Source organism: Molossus molossus, unplaced genomic scaffold, assembly GCF_014108415.1.
Source record: "Molossus molossus isolate mMolMol1 unplaced genomic scaffold, mMolMol1.p scaffold_m16_p_1, whole genome shotgun sequence".
In the NCBI taxonomy this organism is placed as follows: domain Eukaryota; kingdom Metazoa; phylum Chordata; class Mammalia; order Chiroptera; family Molossidae; genus Molossus; species Molossus molossus.
The window spans coordinates 182661701-182678213 of NW_023425344.1; the positions used below are offsets into that span (position 1 = coordinate 182661701).

A 16513-nucleotide genomic window follows, 5' to 3' on the forward strand; every position below is an offset into this window, starting at 1 on the left:
CAAGCACCAAGCCACACAGGCCAGACTGTTCCTGGAGGTTAATTTATATTTTTATCAACACTTTCTTCTCTCAGTCCAGATTTATGGTCGACTAAGATGGGGCTGGGGAGAGGAGAGGTTCCTAAAGTGTTCCTAAAAGATCAGTACCAGACAGACCTCTTTCTAATTCTACTCTCTCCTTTTAGGCAAGATAGGAGACATGGAGGCATCCCCTTTTCACTGGTTTTAATTTTCCCTAGTGTCAGCCATAGCCCATCCCATCCCACAATTTGGTTATATAAACCAACAAATTCTCCCTTTTGTCCAAATTGGTCTGAATTACATTTCAGTTATCTGTTACCAAATGAGGTCTAGCATCCCAGGTGTCTATGATAGCCTCCTGACTTCTCTCTTCATTTCTTCATTTATCTGCTCTATTTCATTTTCCTCCCACAGAGTGGTCTCTTCAGAATTTACATCCTGCTCCTGGATTAGACTCTCAGCCCCACCCTTTATTATCTGAGTTTCCTTGGGAAAGTTAACTAACCAGCCTATTCTAAGGTTTTTAAATTGGTAGAAAGGGGATAATGAAATCTCAAAAGTCATTGTGAGGCTCAAATAAGAAAAGTACACTTAATAAGCACTCACTTAATGTTAGGTAGTAGTCCTGACCGGGTAGCTCAGTTAGAGCGTTGTCCCAATATGCCAAGGTTGCAGGTTTGATCTCTGGTCAGGGCACATATAAGAATCAACCAATGAATGAATAAATAAGTGGAACAATAAATCGATGTTTCTCTCTCTCTCTCTTTCCCCCTTTCTCTCTCTATAAAATCAATCAATAAATAAACATTTTTTAAAAGAATCAATCAATGAATACATAGATAAATGGAACAACGAATTGGTGTTTCTATTTCTCTCTGTCTCTCTCCATTTCTCTCTCTAAAATATATACATACATACAGACATATGTACATATATACATACATACCCTGGCAAAGTAGCTCAGTTGAGTAGAGCATCATCCCCATAAGCTAAAGTTTTGGGTTCAATCTCCTTTCAGGGCACATACAAGAAGCAACCAATACATACATAAATAAGTGGAACAATATTTTTCTCTCTCTTCCTCTGTCTCTAAAAACTGATAAATAAAAAAGTTAAAAAATGTTAGCTAGTAGCCCGGCTGGTGTGGCTCAGTGGTTGAGTGTCGATCCATGCACCAAGAGGTCGCTGGTTTGATTCCTGGTCAGGGCACATGCCCAGGTTGTGGGCCCAATCCCCAGTGGGGGGCATGCAGGAGGTGGTCAGTTGATATTCTTGCTCATTGATGTTTCTATCTCTCCCTCTCCCTTCCACTCTCTCTAAAAATCCATTTTTAAAAAAGCCAACACTTTTTTTTTAAATCTCTAAAATCTGATTATTAAAAAAAATTTTTTTTTTTAAAATGTTAGCTGGTAGTGGTGTTAGCAGTAGTAATTCAGCTCATGCCACTGCCCTACCTACTTCCTGACCTAGTTTCACTCCACTCTGCTCACTAGGCATCAGTGACGTGCCTATTACCTATCCAAAAGTTAGACTCTTGATGAGATGGACTGAGGGAGCAGGGCTGTAGGGCTTTCCCTCTCCTAGAATGTTCTCCTAGCCTCTTTTCTTCTTCTTTCTAAAAAATATGTTTTTATTGATATTTTAGAGAGAGAGGAAAGGGAGAGAAGAATAGAAACATTGGTGTGTCTCACATCAGTTGGCTACCTTCTGCACGGCTCCTACTGGGGATTGAGCTCAAAACCTAGGCACATGCCCTGACTGGGAATTGAACCAGGACTTCTCAGTCCACCGGATGGAGGATCATTCCACTGAGCCACACCAGCTGGGTTCCCAGCCTTTTTTTCCTTGGCCTAGCTAACACCTCATCCTTTTGCCTCAGTTCAAATTTCACTTGCTTCACTTCCCCAATCAAAGTTACAATCGACAGGGTCTACACTACAGGAACACTCCTTTCATAAAACCAGCAGTACTATAATTTTTTACCAGGACAGGTAGAAGAATTGTTCACAGATAGTCTTAATTCAGATTACATTGAAATCTGTTTTGATTAGTAGGTGCTTATGCTGTGTACAACCAGTTAAATATTTTTTAATTGCTTTTTTTTCTTTATTGAATTTAGAGAGAAAGGAAGGGAGAGGGAGAGAGAGATAGAAACATTGATGTGAGAGAACATTGATTGGGCCTCCCAGTGGGGATTTGGCCCACAACTTGAGCATGTGCTTTGACCGGAAATTGAACTAGCGATCTCTTGATGCATGCATGGGTCAATGCTCAACCACTAAGCCACACCCGCTGGGCGACCAGTTAAATATTTTGAATATCATCCTTGCATAGAATATTTTTTCTTCAAAGCAATTCTCACAATGTTTTGTGTGTGTGTGTGTGTGTGTGTGTGTATGTATATGTACACACATATATATGAGAGCTATTTTTCTCTCTACACTATATGTTCCATATACATATATGTTTTGTTCATTATATACCTAATGCTTAACACAATAGTTGACACATAGTTGATGTACAACACAATGAATATTTGTTCAAAAAATGAGTAATTTTTTTGAGTAGCTCCTGGAAAAATTAGACTGGAGGTGTTATAACCAGTCTAGGTTCTGATAAGATTGGAATTAGACTCTTGGACATGGGGTAGGATGGGGTAAGTGGATAAGAGGAGACTGGCTACAGGGTTATTCCACTCTGTCACCCACCTGAGTTACTGGACTTGATAAAGAGGTAACAGGTTCCAAAGAAAACTTTCTTCCTCATCCTACACTATTTCACTCATCTCTGGATGCTCAGTTTTCCCCACAGGGCTGGTTCTGCTGCTTCTCTACATGTAAGGGGACACATGGCTTGGATCTTTTGGGAACCGGGGGCTGGGAAGCCAGATAGTCCAAATTCTTTTTTTTCTTTACAATGTCAAGAAAAATAATGTTTTGTTATTGTGACTTGACAATAAATTATAATTATTATCATTTATGAAAGTTACATAAATGATCATCTTGAAAGTCTCAGAAAGCAAAATACAAAGCACAGAAAATAAATTCAATTGAAAAATGTATTGACACAATTCTTCATGTTATGTAAAATCCTAGGAAGAATCACTGCAATAATTATTTAAAGTAATATTAAAAGTAACACAAGAACCCAGCCAGTGTGGCTCAGTGGTTGAGCATTGACCCATGTACCAGGAGGTCACCGGTTTGATTCCCGGTCAGGGCGCATGTCCAGGTTGTGGGCCTGATCTCCAGTGAGCAGCATGCAGGAGGCGGCCAATCGATATTCTCTTTCATTGATGTTTCTATCTCTCTCTTCCTCTCCCTCTCCCTTCCTCTCTCTCTAATTAATAAAGAAAAAAAAATGTTTTTTAAAGTAATGCAAGAGATGTTTTGTCTAAATATAAATTTGAATGTAGAGTCTACAATAATAGATCAGAATGAAAGTACATTTGCAATTTCTAACAGAAAATATGTTAGTTTGCATATACTCTGTATTTTTCAATGAAATAGGAAAGCAGATCAAGGATAAAATGTTGGATAGTTTTATCAACCAGGCCACCTTTGAAAGATAATTTTTCAGGGTAGCTAAAGTTAGCAATGATAAAGCTCTACACATATAACTAAACTGTTTGTTATACTAGAGCCAGTACAGCTGACCCTTGAACGACACAGGGGTTGGGATGTGGACCCCATGAGCAGTCGAAAATTCACATATAACTCAGCCTAAATTCTTATGAATCATGGTCAGATTGTTGCTGTGGGTCTGCAGATGATGTCTCCACCCTTTAAGTCTAGTTTCCTCATCTTCTCACTTTATATCTGGGGTCCCTGACCCACTTCCTTCTCTGCTTCAGATACTTGGGTCCTTATTCTCTCTATTCCCTAACTCTCAACTATGTGCTGAGTTTAAATGGAGGTATTTTCTCTCCCTACTGGCTGTTGACCTATGGCCTCAGTTCTTAACCATGGCCCCTCCTCATGACATGGCAGTTGACTCCCTCCACAGCCAGTGATCCAAGAGAGAGATTAATGAAGAAATTAAAATGTCTTTTATGATTTAGCATCAGAAGTGACATATCATCACTTCTGTCATAATTTATTAATCACACAGACCAACCTTGATTCAGTGTGGAAGAGGACTATACAAAGATGTGAGTACCAGGAGGGTGGGATCATTAGGGGCCATCTCAGAGACTCACTGCCACAGATAGGTTACAGAAATTTTGAGAAGGAAGAAGATATTTTAGGACTTGAAAAAGGAAAATGGAAAACACATTAACCAAATGCCCATTATGGACCAGGCCTTTTATATCAAGTTATTAATCTTTTTCCCAACACTGAGGGGTATATATTATTATTTCTATTTTTCATATAAAGGAATTGAAACATGGAGAGAGTAAGTGTCCAAAATTAAATCCAGTAAGTAGCAGAGTCAGGATTTGTTACATTGTTGTGAGTGCCACTTCAGCTACATTTAGTATGTACCAAAGGGTGGAATATGTGCTACTGATGGTATGAGAAGTAATTTTAGTTAGTATAGAGCAGGGATTTTCAACCAGTGTGTCACTGAATTTTTAAAACATGCAATACCTGCCTTGGCTGGTTTGGCTCAGCGGTTAGAGCATGGGCCCATGGATCAGAGGGTTGCAGTTTCAATTCCTGGCCCCGGTCACGGTCGTGCAGTAGGCAACCAATCGATGTGTCTCTCTCACATAGATGTTTCTTTCTCTCTCTCCCCCTCCCATCCTTCTGCTCTATCTAAAAAAATCAATGGAAAAATATCCTCCAGTGAGGATTAACAAAAAACAACAAAAAGAAAACCGTGCAATAAGGTTTGGCTCAGAGGTTGGAGGGTTGGCCTGTAGACCAGAGAGTCCTGAGTTCAGTTCCCACTAGGGGCACCTATCAATAAATAAATAAATAAATGACGAGAGCTTGCCCTGGCCAGTTTTGCTCAGTGGTTAGAGCACTGGCCCCATGGACCTAAGAGTTGCAGATTTGAATCTGGTCAAGGGTACGTACCTTGTTTGTGGTTTGGTCCCTGGCCCTGGTTGCGGTCCTGTGAGAGGCAACCAATCACTGTGTCTCTCTCACATTGATGTTTCTCTCTCTCTATCTCCCCCTCCAACTCTGTCTGAAAATGAATGGAGACATATCCTTGGGTGAGGATTAAAAATAGAAAGTGAGAAGAGCCAGCACAATAGCTGCTCAGTGTGAATAAATAAAAACTAGCCCTGGCTGGTTTGGCTCAGCGGTTAGAACATCGGCCTGCGGTCCTGAGAGACCCGGGTTCGGTTCCCGCTCAGGGCATGTACCTTGGTTGCAGTTTGTCCCCGGCCCTGGTCGGTCGTACGGGTGGCAGCCACACGATGTGTTCCTTTCGCATCGATGTTTCTCTCTCTCTCTCCCCCCCCCCACTTTACCTGAACAAAAAATGGAAAAATGTCCTCGGGTGAGGATAAAAAAAAAACAAAAAACGATATCAAATTTTTTTCATCAGATTGGCAAAATATATATTTTTTGGTGTGCTGCAGAATTTTAGTAATTAGTTTACGTGTGCCATGAGATGAAAAAGGTTGAAAATTGCTGATATAGAAAGAGACATAGCCCTGGTCAGTTTGGCTCAGCGGTTAGAGCATCGGCCTGTGGATCAATGAGTTGTGGGTTTGATTCTGGTCAAGGGCATGTACCTCAGTGGCGATTCATCCCTGGCCGTGGTCTGGTAGTGGGGGAGGCAATCAGTTGATGTGTCTGTCTCACATCGATGTTTCTCTCGCTCTCTCTCTCCCCCTCCCTCCTTCCTACTCTATCTGAAGATAAATAGAGAAATATCCTTGGGTGAGGATTAAAAAAGAAAAAGAAAGAAACATAGGATTGAATAACACCGAAAGTATAAAAATTAAATGCTTCTCAATCTTCTGATTATGTCAAGAGAAAGCTTCAGTTTGGAAGACTTATGCCTTATCACTTCTCTAACACTTAAGAAAGAGAGGGCAGGCCCTGGCCAGGTGGCTCAGTTGGTTGGAGCATCGTCCTGTACACAAAAGGGTTGCAGGTTTCATCCCTGCTCGGGGTGGGTACCAGAGGCAACCAAATGATTTCTCTCTCGTTCTTCCTCGCTCTCTAAAAAAATTAGTAAAAACATATCCTCAGGTGATGCCCTGGCTGGTTTGGCTCAGGGTTAGTGTGTCTGCCCTTGGATGGAAGAGTTTTGGGTTTGAGTCCCAATCAGTGCCTGGGTTGCAGGTTCAATCTCCAACCATGCTTGGGTTTGTAAGAGAGGCAGCTGGTTGATGTGTCTCTTTCACATTGATGCTTCTCTCTTTCTCTCTCCCTCTCTCTCTTCCATTCTACCTAAAAATCAATGAAAAAATATCCTCAGGTGAAGATTAACAAAAACAAACAAACAAACAAACAAACAAAAAACATCCTTGGGTGAGGATATTAAGAAAAAAGGAAAGAAAGGGCAGACCCTATTGATGTTTTTTAGAGAGAGAGGAAGGGAGAGAGAGACAGAGAAACATCCACACAAAAGAGAAACAAACATCTATCAGTTGCCTCCTTTACACACTCCGACTAGGGACTGAACCCGCAACCTGGGCATGTGCCTTAACTGGGAATCAAACCCATGACCTTTAGGTGCACAGATGATGCTCGACCAACTAAACCACAACAACCAGGGAATCTGCATCTTTAATAATGATATTTTTTTGGTAGAATTTAATAAAATATTTTATTTTTATTATATTTATTTATTAAATTTTTTAAAAAATTGATTTTAGAGAGATAGGAAGGGAGAGGGAAAGAGAGACAGAAACATCAATGAGAGAGAACACTGACCAGCCACCATCTGCATGCCCCTCACTGGGGATTCGGCCTACAACCTAGGCATGTGCCCTAACCAGGAATTGATCCAGCAACCTCTTGGTACTTGGGTCAATGCTCAACCACTGAGCCATACCAGCCCGGCTTATTATATTTATTTTTATAGTCACTTTCTGCTTGTGGGCAAGTGATACTGATTTTAAATTTACTAAAGGAATATTAGGTTTGACTTATATGCTTTATTTAAGACATAGAAAAAAATTAAGTAATAGATAGTAGTTCAAGTGATAGTTTCGGTATGGCAAAAATTATGAGAATGGCACTGACTGAGGTTTATTGCCTTCCCATCAGCTCTATGTTGAGAGAGAAGCCAGTTTGAAGTTTTAGCCTCAAGTGCGTTTTGCTATGAGAACTAGTTGGACAGAATCACAAGTTAAAATTCCAACAGCCCTGGCCAGTGTGGCTCAGTTAGTTGGAGCATCCTCTCTTGCACAGAAAGGTCACCAGTTCCATTCCTAGTAAGGGCACATATCCACGTTTCAGGTTCTATGCTCAATCCATGTTTCTCTTTTCTCTCTCTCCCTCTCCCTTTGTCTCTTTTTCCAGTCAATAAAAACATACCCTAGGGTGAGGATTAAAAAAAAAAAATTCACAACCAATTCTTTTCTGTTATATTTCCTAAGCATTTCTTCTTTCTCCAGTGAATTCCTTAAGGATGGTGGGGAGTTTTGTAAATAAATTAATGGTGCTAGGAATAAGAATGAATTTAGTGTGAAATTTAAGCTTCATGCCCTACTCAGCTACCTACTAAAAACCATAGGTGGCCACCTCCGGTGTGGCTCAGTGGATTGGGCCCTCCCGGTCTGTGGACTGAGAGGTCCGGGTTGGATTCTGGTTCAGGGCAGTGCCCAGGTTGCAGGCTCCATCCCCAGTGTGGGGCATGTAGGAGGCAGCCCATTGGTGCTGCTTCTCTCTGACATCGATGTTTCTCTCTCTCTTCCTCTCTCTAAAAAAATCAATAAGAACATATTTAAAAAACAAACAAAAAACCACTGTGGCTGCTAGAGAAAGTACAGTGGTGGGGAAACGCACATATGTGCATTTGTCCATGCTCTCAGTCCTGGCTCCAACTCCATAGTCTGATTTTGGAGGGTCCTCCAATACAGTAAAGCCATCGCATCTTCACTTAAAGTTTCTGTGGGGAAATAGACAGGACCAAAGTTTTAGTACATACCGTGTGTGGTTACGAATTTCTACATTGGAGGGGTTTGCGGTGGGGTGGATAATGAGGTTGGACGGGGTCTCTGAAGTTGCATTTGTACATGATTTTACAGATGTGGACAACTCAAGTGGCTAAATGGGTGGTGGGTATTCTAAGTAACAGGGCCAAGTTTAGTCCCGGAGTTCTGATAACACAGAACCCGCTAGACCATTTCGGCCCCTGCGAACCCCCGCCCTCGGACTCCTAGTGTTCCTTCTGGGAGAGTTTGTCGGTGTCTCAAACCGTCCCTGCATAAGGTCACTCTGCCACATCACAAGCTTGAGCCCGCGGAAGCGCCACATCGCCAGCCGCGCCCCTCCACCCCCCACTCTGCCCACGTGACCCGGCCTACTTTCTCCCCGCCCGACCCAAACCTTTGCTCGTGAAGCCCCGCCCCACCCAGCGCCCTAGGCTGGCGAACCTCCGCCCCTCCTCGGCTCAGGTTCTAGCGTGGCCCGCTGCCCCACGTGTTTCTTCCTGCCCAATTGGAGCCGGCGCCCGGGCGCGAAGGGGCGGGAGGAAAGAACGACTTCGTTACGCTGCGAGAAAGGGGCGGGGCCTGTAGCGTCGGAGTGAACGAAGGGACGCAACGGAGGCAGGCCGGAGCCGCTGCCGTCGCCATGACCCGTGAGCACTTAGATTCCCTCTCCTCTTCCCCTTTTCCCTTCAACAGGACTGTCCACCCTAAAGAGGACTGCCTAATTCCGCCTTTAACCTCGTTTTGGCTTTCCCAGCGAGGCCTTTTTCTGGGAGCGCTCTTTAGAGACCCTCACACTCGAAGCCCGGAAATCGGCCCTTTGCCCACCGCCACTTGAGAAAAACTCATCCCCCATCCCCAACGCACCGGTCGGGGAAAGGGCCTCCCCGACCTTCCACGGTGTGGGGAGAAGCCCCACGTCTGGGTGAAAGGCCCAGAGCCCCCGACTCCAAATCTTAGCCCAGCCCCCACAGACACCTAAACCGTTAATACACACACCACCACCTGTCTGGGCCCCCACGCCGCCCCGCAACTCGAAACACGTCTTTGGCAGGCTCCTCGGGACCGTCTTTTCTCCACTCCTCAGTTTGCCCTGCCCCGTGGCAGGCAGCCCAGCCCTCTCTACTCCCCCCGCCCCCCTAGCAGCCTAAATCCCGAAAAGGGCCGGTGTCAGGACTCGGGGAGTGAAGTCTTGGACCCTACTGGTGTCGAGTGAGGTTAGAGAGGCGTCGGTGTATGACCAGAAAGAGCCCCGCGTCTCACCTTTTACCTTCTTTCTTTAGGCGGTAACCAGCGCGAGCTCGCCCGCCAGAAGAATATGAAAAAGCAGAGCGACTCGGTTAAAGGGAAGCGCCGAGATGACGGGCTTTCTGCTGCCGCCCGCAAGCAGAGGTAGCCCCTGGGAGGGGAGGGAAAAGGAGGGGTGAGACTTGGGTTAGACCAAGGGCTGTACCAGTAAAGAGAGCTACCTCAGGGCTTATATCTGAAGTAGTTGTGAGGGGCAGAGTACATTGCTTCCTCTAGGGTTTTATTTCCTCCCCACGCTCCAAATTGTTAGCTCACTGCTTTACAGGAAGGGACTAGGGCGGGTGCCTGTCCTAGGTCTGATTTCTGAGTGCCCCTGGGTCTGACCTTAAGGGCAAGGGCAGGGAGCTTCACATTTCAAATGCATTAGTGGTTATGACAGCACTGTACTTTTGGCCCTCCTTGCTGTTCTTTTCAACTCCCTTCTCCCAACCTTTTCACTAGTGTTGCTGGGTGTGGTACTCAGCACAGAATAGCCTTGTGTGGCCAGACTTCTGACCCCTTGGGCAACAGCCAGATAGAGACTGATTGCCTTTTTTTTGAGCCTCAGCTCTCTTCCTTTTATTCTCCTAGGGTGGGAATACAGCAGCCATATGCTGAATTTTGTCCCATCCACTTCCATCTTATCCTTTGTGCCCTTCATCCCCCTGCATCTTGTCCTTTTTGCCCTCTGGTACCTCCCAGTGCCCCATCATCTCTACCCCCAGGGACTCGGAGATCATGCAGCAGAAGCAGAAAAAAGCAAACGAGAAGAAGGAGGAACCCAAGTAGCTTTGTGGCTTCGTGTCCAACCCTCTTGCCCTTCGCCTGTGTGCCTGGAGCCAGTCCCACCACGCTCGCGTTTCCTCCTGTAGTGCTCACAGGTCCCAGCACCGATGGCATTCCCTTTGCCCTGAGTCTGCAGCGGGTCCCTTTTGTGCTTCCTTCCCCTCAGGTAGCCTTTCTCCCCCTGGGCCACTCCTGGGGGTGAGGGGGTTACCCCTTCCCAGTGTTTTTTTTATTCCTGTGGGGTCACCCCAAAGTATTAAAAGTAGCTTTGTAATTCCTTGAGCGCCTGGTTTGACTGGGGATTTGGGGAGGATGGGGATGGAGGAATGGCTGCCCTTTCCCATGAAATGGGGAGAGAACTTAAGACCCTAAAAGGTTGTGGATAATGTAGTCCAAATGAAACATCACAGAAAAATCCTTTATTATACTTCAACAAGCAGACAAGTACTCTGGGTATGTGATAGAGGAATCCTCTAATAACCATAGGAACTTCTTTTCTGTGATTTTTGTCCCCTACCCAGACCTTAACACCATCCCAAGGATGGAGTTGAGGGCCAAAGGAGGAAGGCTCCAAGACCCAAGTTATGCCATGCCCCTCTTCCTTATTCTTCCTCAGTTTGTTTGCCTACTTGAAAGTTGGCCCCGAAATCCTGCTGCTCACTGAATTCCCAGGGTCAGCTGCTTTCAAGTGTTAACATTTTCTTCATTCATTCCTCATGTAATGAAGGTGGTTTTTGTCTTCCCACTTCCTTTGACTTCAAAATCAGGATTAAAACCTGGGGTAGTCTTTGTGTTCCTTTCTTCCTGTGTCCTGGTTTGTTCTGGGGTTCTGGGCTTCTTATATCCCTGTGCCCAGAGCCGAACTGCTTATTTCTTTTTATCTCCAAGGGCAGAGCCAAGTAAGTCTTCAGTCCCTGTTGGTCTTTCCCTGCCCCCCATCTCCACTATGAGAGCCTGCAAAGGGCTGGTGTCACACTGTCTGCTGGGATCAGTAGTGGTTCCTGAGCTGCTGACTTGGGAATTAGACTCTTGAGTTTAGGTGAAGATGTAATGGTAGTGCTAGTGAGTCAGATGCTTGCCCAGGGCATTAGGGTATATATGGCCACCTTTTCCAATTCAGACATAGTATTGACTTCGGCCTAAATGAGGTAACTGCTCATTGTGTCCTTGAAGTATTTGCTGGCTGTATAGCTCCTATGAACCAAGACTAGGGGCACAACCTCGAGGGAACCCCAGTTGTGTTAAAAGTACCTAGACTGGATATTTGTTATCTGACGATACTGATACGATGACAATGTCGCCTGAAGATAGGAGGAGGCTTGGGGTCCTGAGTAGGGGACCAACAGAGTGGTGCCAGTAACAGCCCCAGATAGAGGAGTACACAGGCCCAGCATGAGGCAACCTTGACCCAGAAGGTCGCCCAGCTGCCTTTGGTGAAGGTCTTTTCCAGTTCTGCTCCCTCATAGCTGTGGAACCAAAGTCTGTGGTTAGAGAATATACAGAGCCTTGGCGTTTAGACCTGTCCTACCTTCCCATCAGATTATGGCAGACCCATGTGTGTCCTGGGAACCACTGGGACTGGCCTTGAATTGCTCTTTCCCTACAATAGCTAGGTTTTCAGGAGAGTATCCTAGGCCTGCCTCCATCCTACCTGAACCAGTTGGTAAGAGTAACCATGACATAGAGTGATGCAAGGAAGAAGACGAAGTGGAATGCAGAATAGCTGTAGGAAAGATGCTGGGCTTGCACTGGAGGAGTTGGAGAGGTCTCTTGGTCAGCTGGCCTAGCTGCTCCTCCACATTGCCCTGAAGAGAGAGAGGGGCTGCTAGCACTGTGCTGCTGAAATACCTCTTCCATTTCTTCATCCCCTAGCTTTTGTGAAGGTGCTTAAGGGCTCTTCGGCACTGCAGAAATCTATATTTTCTTAAGGATCTTCACTTGATACTCACCTTCCTCTGGCTCCACTGTTTCAGGGCAACAGAAACAGAGTGAGGGCTTCTATAAAACAAAAGGCAGCATGTTTTCACTTTGAAAAGAATGTGAAGGTATTTATATAGGAAACTCCCTTTGAAAAGATTAATCTCGTGTAAGAAGTAGAGGCACACCTGGGTTCAAATGCTAGCTCCAGCATATAACTGGCTATGGGAATTTTGGTAAGATGTTAATCTGTGCCTCAATTTCTCCATTTGTAAAATGGAGCAAACACCTACCTCACAGGGTTGTTGTGAGGATTACATTAAATGAGATTATGTATGTAAAGTAGCACAGTGCCTAGCACATTGTGGGTACTCAATAAAAGGTAATAGCAGCTAGAATCTGAGCTTTCTGGGTGGAGATTGGTAGGATGTGTGTGTGTGTATCTATCTGTATGTGAGGAGGGAGGGGCATTGGGGATACTGAGCTCTTCATTCTCACCTGGAACTCATAGCTGTAAACCTTGATGATCCACAAGGGCCCAAATACCTCAGCCAGGTAGGAAGCTTCATTGCTGAGAAAGAATACAGTTCTCAAGCAGGTGTAGTCAAATAGCAGGAGGGATTGCCTGAGGGCATTTACTGCCAGCTAGTTCATATTGGTAACTCAGGAGGGTACTGTGTTCCCAGAACCCCTATTCCCCCAAAGATTTAGAACTCATATGAGAGCTCTAAAATCTTTGTATGTATTTTTAATTCTCAAATCAATACCCGCTGCCCCCTTTTTCTCATACAGATCATCTGACAAGGGCTATTCTTAGAAACTGTTTCTGTTCATAGTGAGCTTTCCTTTTGCTTAAAAGTGTAAATAAACATGGTCCCAGATAATCTGATCATCCCTCCCTGTCTTGGGCATTCTCCTTTCTTTCACACTTCTCCCCCTGACACTTTTACGCACCAAGCAAAAAGCACACAAGCATACATGATGCCAGCACTGAACACTGCCAAAGAAGTATCTGGTGTTTGGGGTTCCATTTTACTCAGGCCAGGCAGGCACAGAGTGTGATTTTGTCCTTGAAGGATAACTGAGAAGGGGCAAGAGAAGAGAAAAGTGGTAAGAACAAAGTGAGATACTTTGTAGGAGCAAAAAAAAAGATTTTAGCATGGGGAGTCCAGGTCCTTTCCTTACCATGCTCTGGAGGTCGGCTCGACAGTGCTGAGAAGGTCAGGTACAGGATATAACAGCTGATGATAGAGGCTTGTAGAAGGCCAGATTGGGGTTGCTCTGGGAAGAATGGGGATCATTGCTTTAGTCTACAGGGTAGTAATTTCTTCCACTCCTAGTTAGTCCCAACCACACTTCTGTCTCCCCACCCTTTGGGGGAAGCAGAGAATTGACTGAGAATAGGGAAATTAATGAAATTTACTATACTATAGATCCCCAAAATTTGGAATGTTGCAAGGCATGTACCCACTGAGGCGGATGCAAGGAGCGATGGAGAGGAAGGAGAGGAAGCCACAGAAACAAAGGTTCAGACTAAGTAGCATCTTGTTGAGCAGGCAGCCAGCTGGGTGTGTGTAGTGCTGGAACAGGAACACTGCTGCCACACCTGCCATGCTGTAGAATCCTAGGGTGGCCAACAGCATGGCTAGGGACCAGCGGCAGTCTTGGGATGCACCTGTCTGCCTAAGGGAGGGAGGTGGGCAATGGCTTGGGCTCCAACTCTTGAACCATTACCAACTGTTTCCCTTTCCCAGAAGATCTGTGTGACTACCCATCCCACCTGGCCCACAGTTATCAGATTCATGGGCTTTTTTTGATATTGCTCAGTGGGAAGTTACCAGCTCATTGACCTGTCAAGTCCTTTGCCCAAGCCCACTGGGTCTACTAATGTCAGACAACATTCCCAGGAAGAGTCTTTAGGGTTATGTGCTCCTTACCAGTTCTTATTCCAGGAATGGGCAAAGGCTGTAATAAGTACCAGTTGCAGCAGGATGAATGTGAAGCCTCCACAGATGCCAATATAATGCCAGGCTGCAAGTAGGGCACCAGTGGGAAAATGTAGCTGGCCATATTATTACTCCTGGTCCTCTTCCTACCCTCTTTTTCTTAGAAAATCTTTTAGCTTACTGATCAGGATATGAGATGGAAGGTACCTGGGAAGAGATGCTCATCAGGGATGCAGAAGGCAACAGCACAGAGACCTAGCAGGAACAGCAGCTTGAGGAGCCAGAAGCTGGTTTGCAGAGAAAGAAAGCCAGATTCAGAATAAAAGGCAAAGGACAGTGAACAGTGCCTATAGAGGAAGGCAAAGGAGAAAGCAAAACTAGGAAAGAGGAGAGAAGAGACAACTAAGTGTAGGAAAGGAGGAACCAATCCTATGTGAGAGGGGCCAGAAACAGGCCTATCACAGCTTATTTAAAATTCTCTTAGAAAACTAACATTTGGACAGCATTTTACCATTGATAAAGGGTTTGCACATAAACCCTACTGTCACCTCCATTTTATAAACTAGAAGTTCAGGCCCTGGCTGTGTAGCTTATTTGGTTAGAGCGTCATCCGGATATGTTAAGGTTGCTGGTTCCATATTCGGTCAGGGCACATAAAAGAATCAACCAATGAATTGCATAAATAAATGGAACAACAAATTGATATCTCTTTCAAAATCAGTTTTAAAAAACCTTAAAAAAATAAAAAATAGAAACTAGAAGTTCAAAGAGGATATGTGTGGTTCATGGTCACATAGCAAGTACATCAGAAGCTGGGACTTAAACCTGTTCTCTGTCTTTAAAATTAAAAAAAAAAATTTTTTTTTTCTTTATTGATTTTAGAGAGAGAGGGAGAGATAGAAACATCAATGAGAAAGAAGACTGGTCGCCTCCAGCATGCCCTCTGACTGGGGATTTGGCCCACAATCTGGGCATGAGCCCTGACCGGGAATCAAACCTGTGACCTCTCTTGGTGCATGGGTTGATGCTCAACCACTGAGCCACACCAGCTGGGAATGTTTTCTGTCTTACAGTACTATTATTTCACCTTAGAATTTCCTTTAAGCTTATGTCTACTTCCCTCCCCTACCTTTCCCCATCCAAAGAGGACACACAAACCTATTATGCAGCTGTGCCCGAAGGCTGGTAGGGGACTGGAGGTGGACCAGCAGCACAGCCTGCAGCAGGTGGAAGGTGGCAGTTCCTGCACAAATTCTATACACAGCTCCTGAGCCACTGAGCACTGGGCAGTGAGAGTGGCCAAACAGAAGGCCACACAATCCCGAAGGCATCTGGAGCTGGAAGGAGAGCAAGTCGTCATGCACAGAGAGGTATCTTACTCTCATGGGTATAATCCACTCATTTGTCCCCAGCCCCCAACCTGAATCTTGTCAGTGCAACTGGATCCCCTCACACTTACCCTGTGCGCCTTGCCCCAGACCCTCTCCACTACTGTTCTTGACAGCAGAAGGCAGCAGAGTGCTGAGGCCCCTACATGGAGGATTATGTAGAGTAGGCGGCTACAAGTGGACTCTGTGAGATGAGGCCACCTGGAATGGCTGCAGCAGGTACAGGGAACAGGCCCACAGCAAGACACCTTGGGGTAGAGCAGATGCAGGGCAGCAAGGTAGAGATTTGCTGAGGTAAGTGTTACATTAATGCATGTGTGAGTTTAAACTATGAGGCTGCGTTGGAAAATTTCTCCTTTCCTTTTCTTCCAAGCTATACTAGGACTGCCTTCTACTGACATCAAATAAAGCTTTCATCATAAAAGCTAACCTGCAGACTTGAGCAGACTTCCTAAAAGCCTAAGTCACACCTGGCCTCTAACCTTTCCCCAGACCTAAACATCTGGTACTGGGAAGTGGGAGGAGAGGTTTAATGACCAGTAATCTTAGGCAAAGAAGTTGAGGGGCTTCAGAGAGGAAAGGAAGGCCCCCTTTATAGGTTCCCATGGTTTTCCTCCCCAGCTTCAGCCACCATTCCCTTCCACTTTTTTCAGATAGCTCTTGCCTACGGAGCTTTCAAGTCTCTGCCCAAGTACCCTCTCACCTGATACAAGGGAGGATTCACTGTGACACTGCTGACTCCACTGCGTTGCTGTGCCGGGCGAAAGGAGGTGCTGGGGCCTGCGATGGCCTTTGCACTCACCATCCTTATCCCAGGTTTTAGGCCCAGGTCCACCTGATGGAAGGTAGATGAGAAAACAGCAGCTCTCTTTTGTCCTCAGCCCATTGGACTGCTGCTGTGCTGGGGCTGGTCACTCAATCTAAAACAGAATGGGGCGGAACATCAGGAAAAGAACACCGATCTCTGGAATGTGGTATATGTGAAACTACTTTCTCCCCTGGGCCCATAGGCCCCTCAGGCTGTTCTCCCCAGATTAGCGAGCAATTTGCATATGTGGCCTCCTGTGGATTAGTATTCTTAATTGGTTTAGGATTAGACATCAGCT

At 45.3% G+C, this 16513-nt stretch overlaps 2 protein-coding genes across 3 annotated transcripts; one reads left to right on the top strand and one right to left on the bottom strand.

Moving 5' to 3' along the window:
- The first annotated feature begins 8650 nt into the window (after positions 1-8650).
- On the top strand, positions 8651-10438 carry SERF2 (small EDRK-rich factor 2). Of its 2 annotated transcripts, none has more exons than XM_036263649.1 (3): positions 8651-8733; positions 9367-9475; positions 10073-10438. In XM_036263649.1, exons 1-3 carry the CDS (start codon positions 8727-8729, stop codon positions 10356-10358), a joined length of 402 nt encoding a protein of 133 aa, XP_036119542.1. In that variant the 5' UTR covers positions 8651-8726; the 3' UTR covers positions 10359-10438. The 2 variants fall into 2 exon arrangements, with proteins under 2 accessions (XP_036119542.1, XP_036119532.1); XM_036263639.1 differs by having other exon boundaries at positions 10096-10438.
- Positions 10439-10553: 115 nt separating this feature from the next.
- SERINC4 (serine incorporator 4) lies at positions 10554-15696 on the bottom strand. Its single transcript, XM_036263629.1, has 10 exons — positions 15479-15696; positions 15178-15356; positions 14227-14306; positions 14011-14104; positions 13259-13354; positions 13028-13154; positions 12572-12644; positions 12106-12154; positions 11808-11961; positions 10554-11622 (listed from the first exon to the last, which is right to left on the bottom strand). Exons 3-10 carry the CDS (start codon positions 14242-14244, stop codon positions 11424-11426), a joined length of 810 nt encoding a protein of 269 aa, XP_036119522.1. The 5' UTR covers positions 14245-14306; positions 15178-15356; positions 15479-15696; the 3' UTR covers positions 10554-11423.
- Positions 15697-16513: the final 817 nt, after the last annotated feature.

What these genes read in the sequence shown, in the direction of transcription:
- SERF2 (XM_036263649.1), top strand. An exon ending in GCTGCCGCCCGCAAGCAGAG is followed by an intron (nt 9,476 to 10,072) that starts GTAGCCCCTGGG and finishes GGTACCTCCCAG; the next exon opens with TGCCCCATCATCTCTACCCC.
- SERINC4 (XM_036263629.1), bottom strand. An exon ending in GCTTGTGTGCTTTTTGCTTG is followed by an intron (nt 12,645 to 13,027) that starts GTGCGTAAAAGT and finishes ATTCTTTCTCAG; the next exon opens with CAATGAAGCTTCCTACCTGG. An exon ending in AACAGTGGAGCCAGAGGAAG is followed by an intron (nt 11,962 to 12,105) that starts GTGAGTATCAAG and finishes CTCTCTCTTCAG; the next exon opens with GGCAATGTGGAGGAGCAGCT.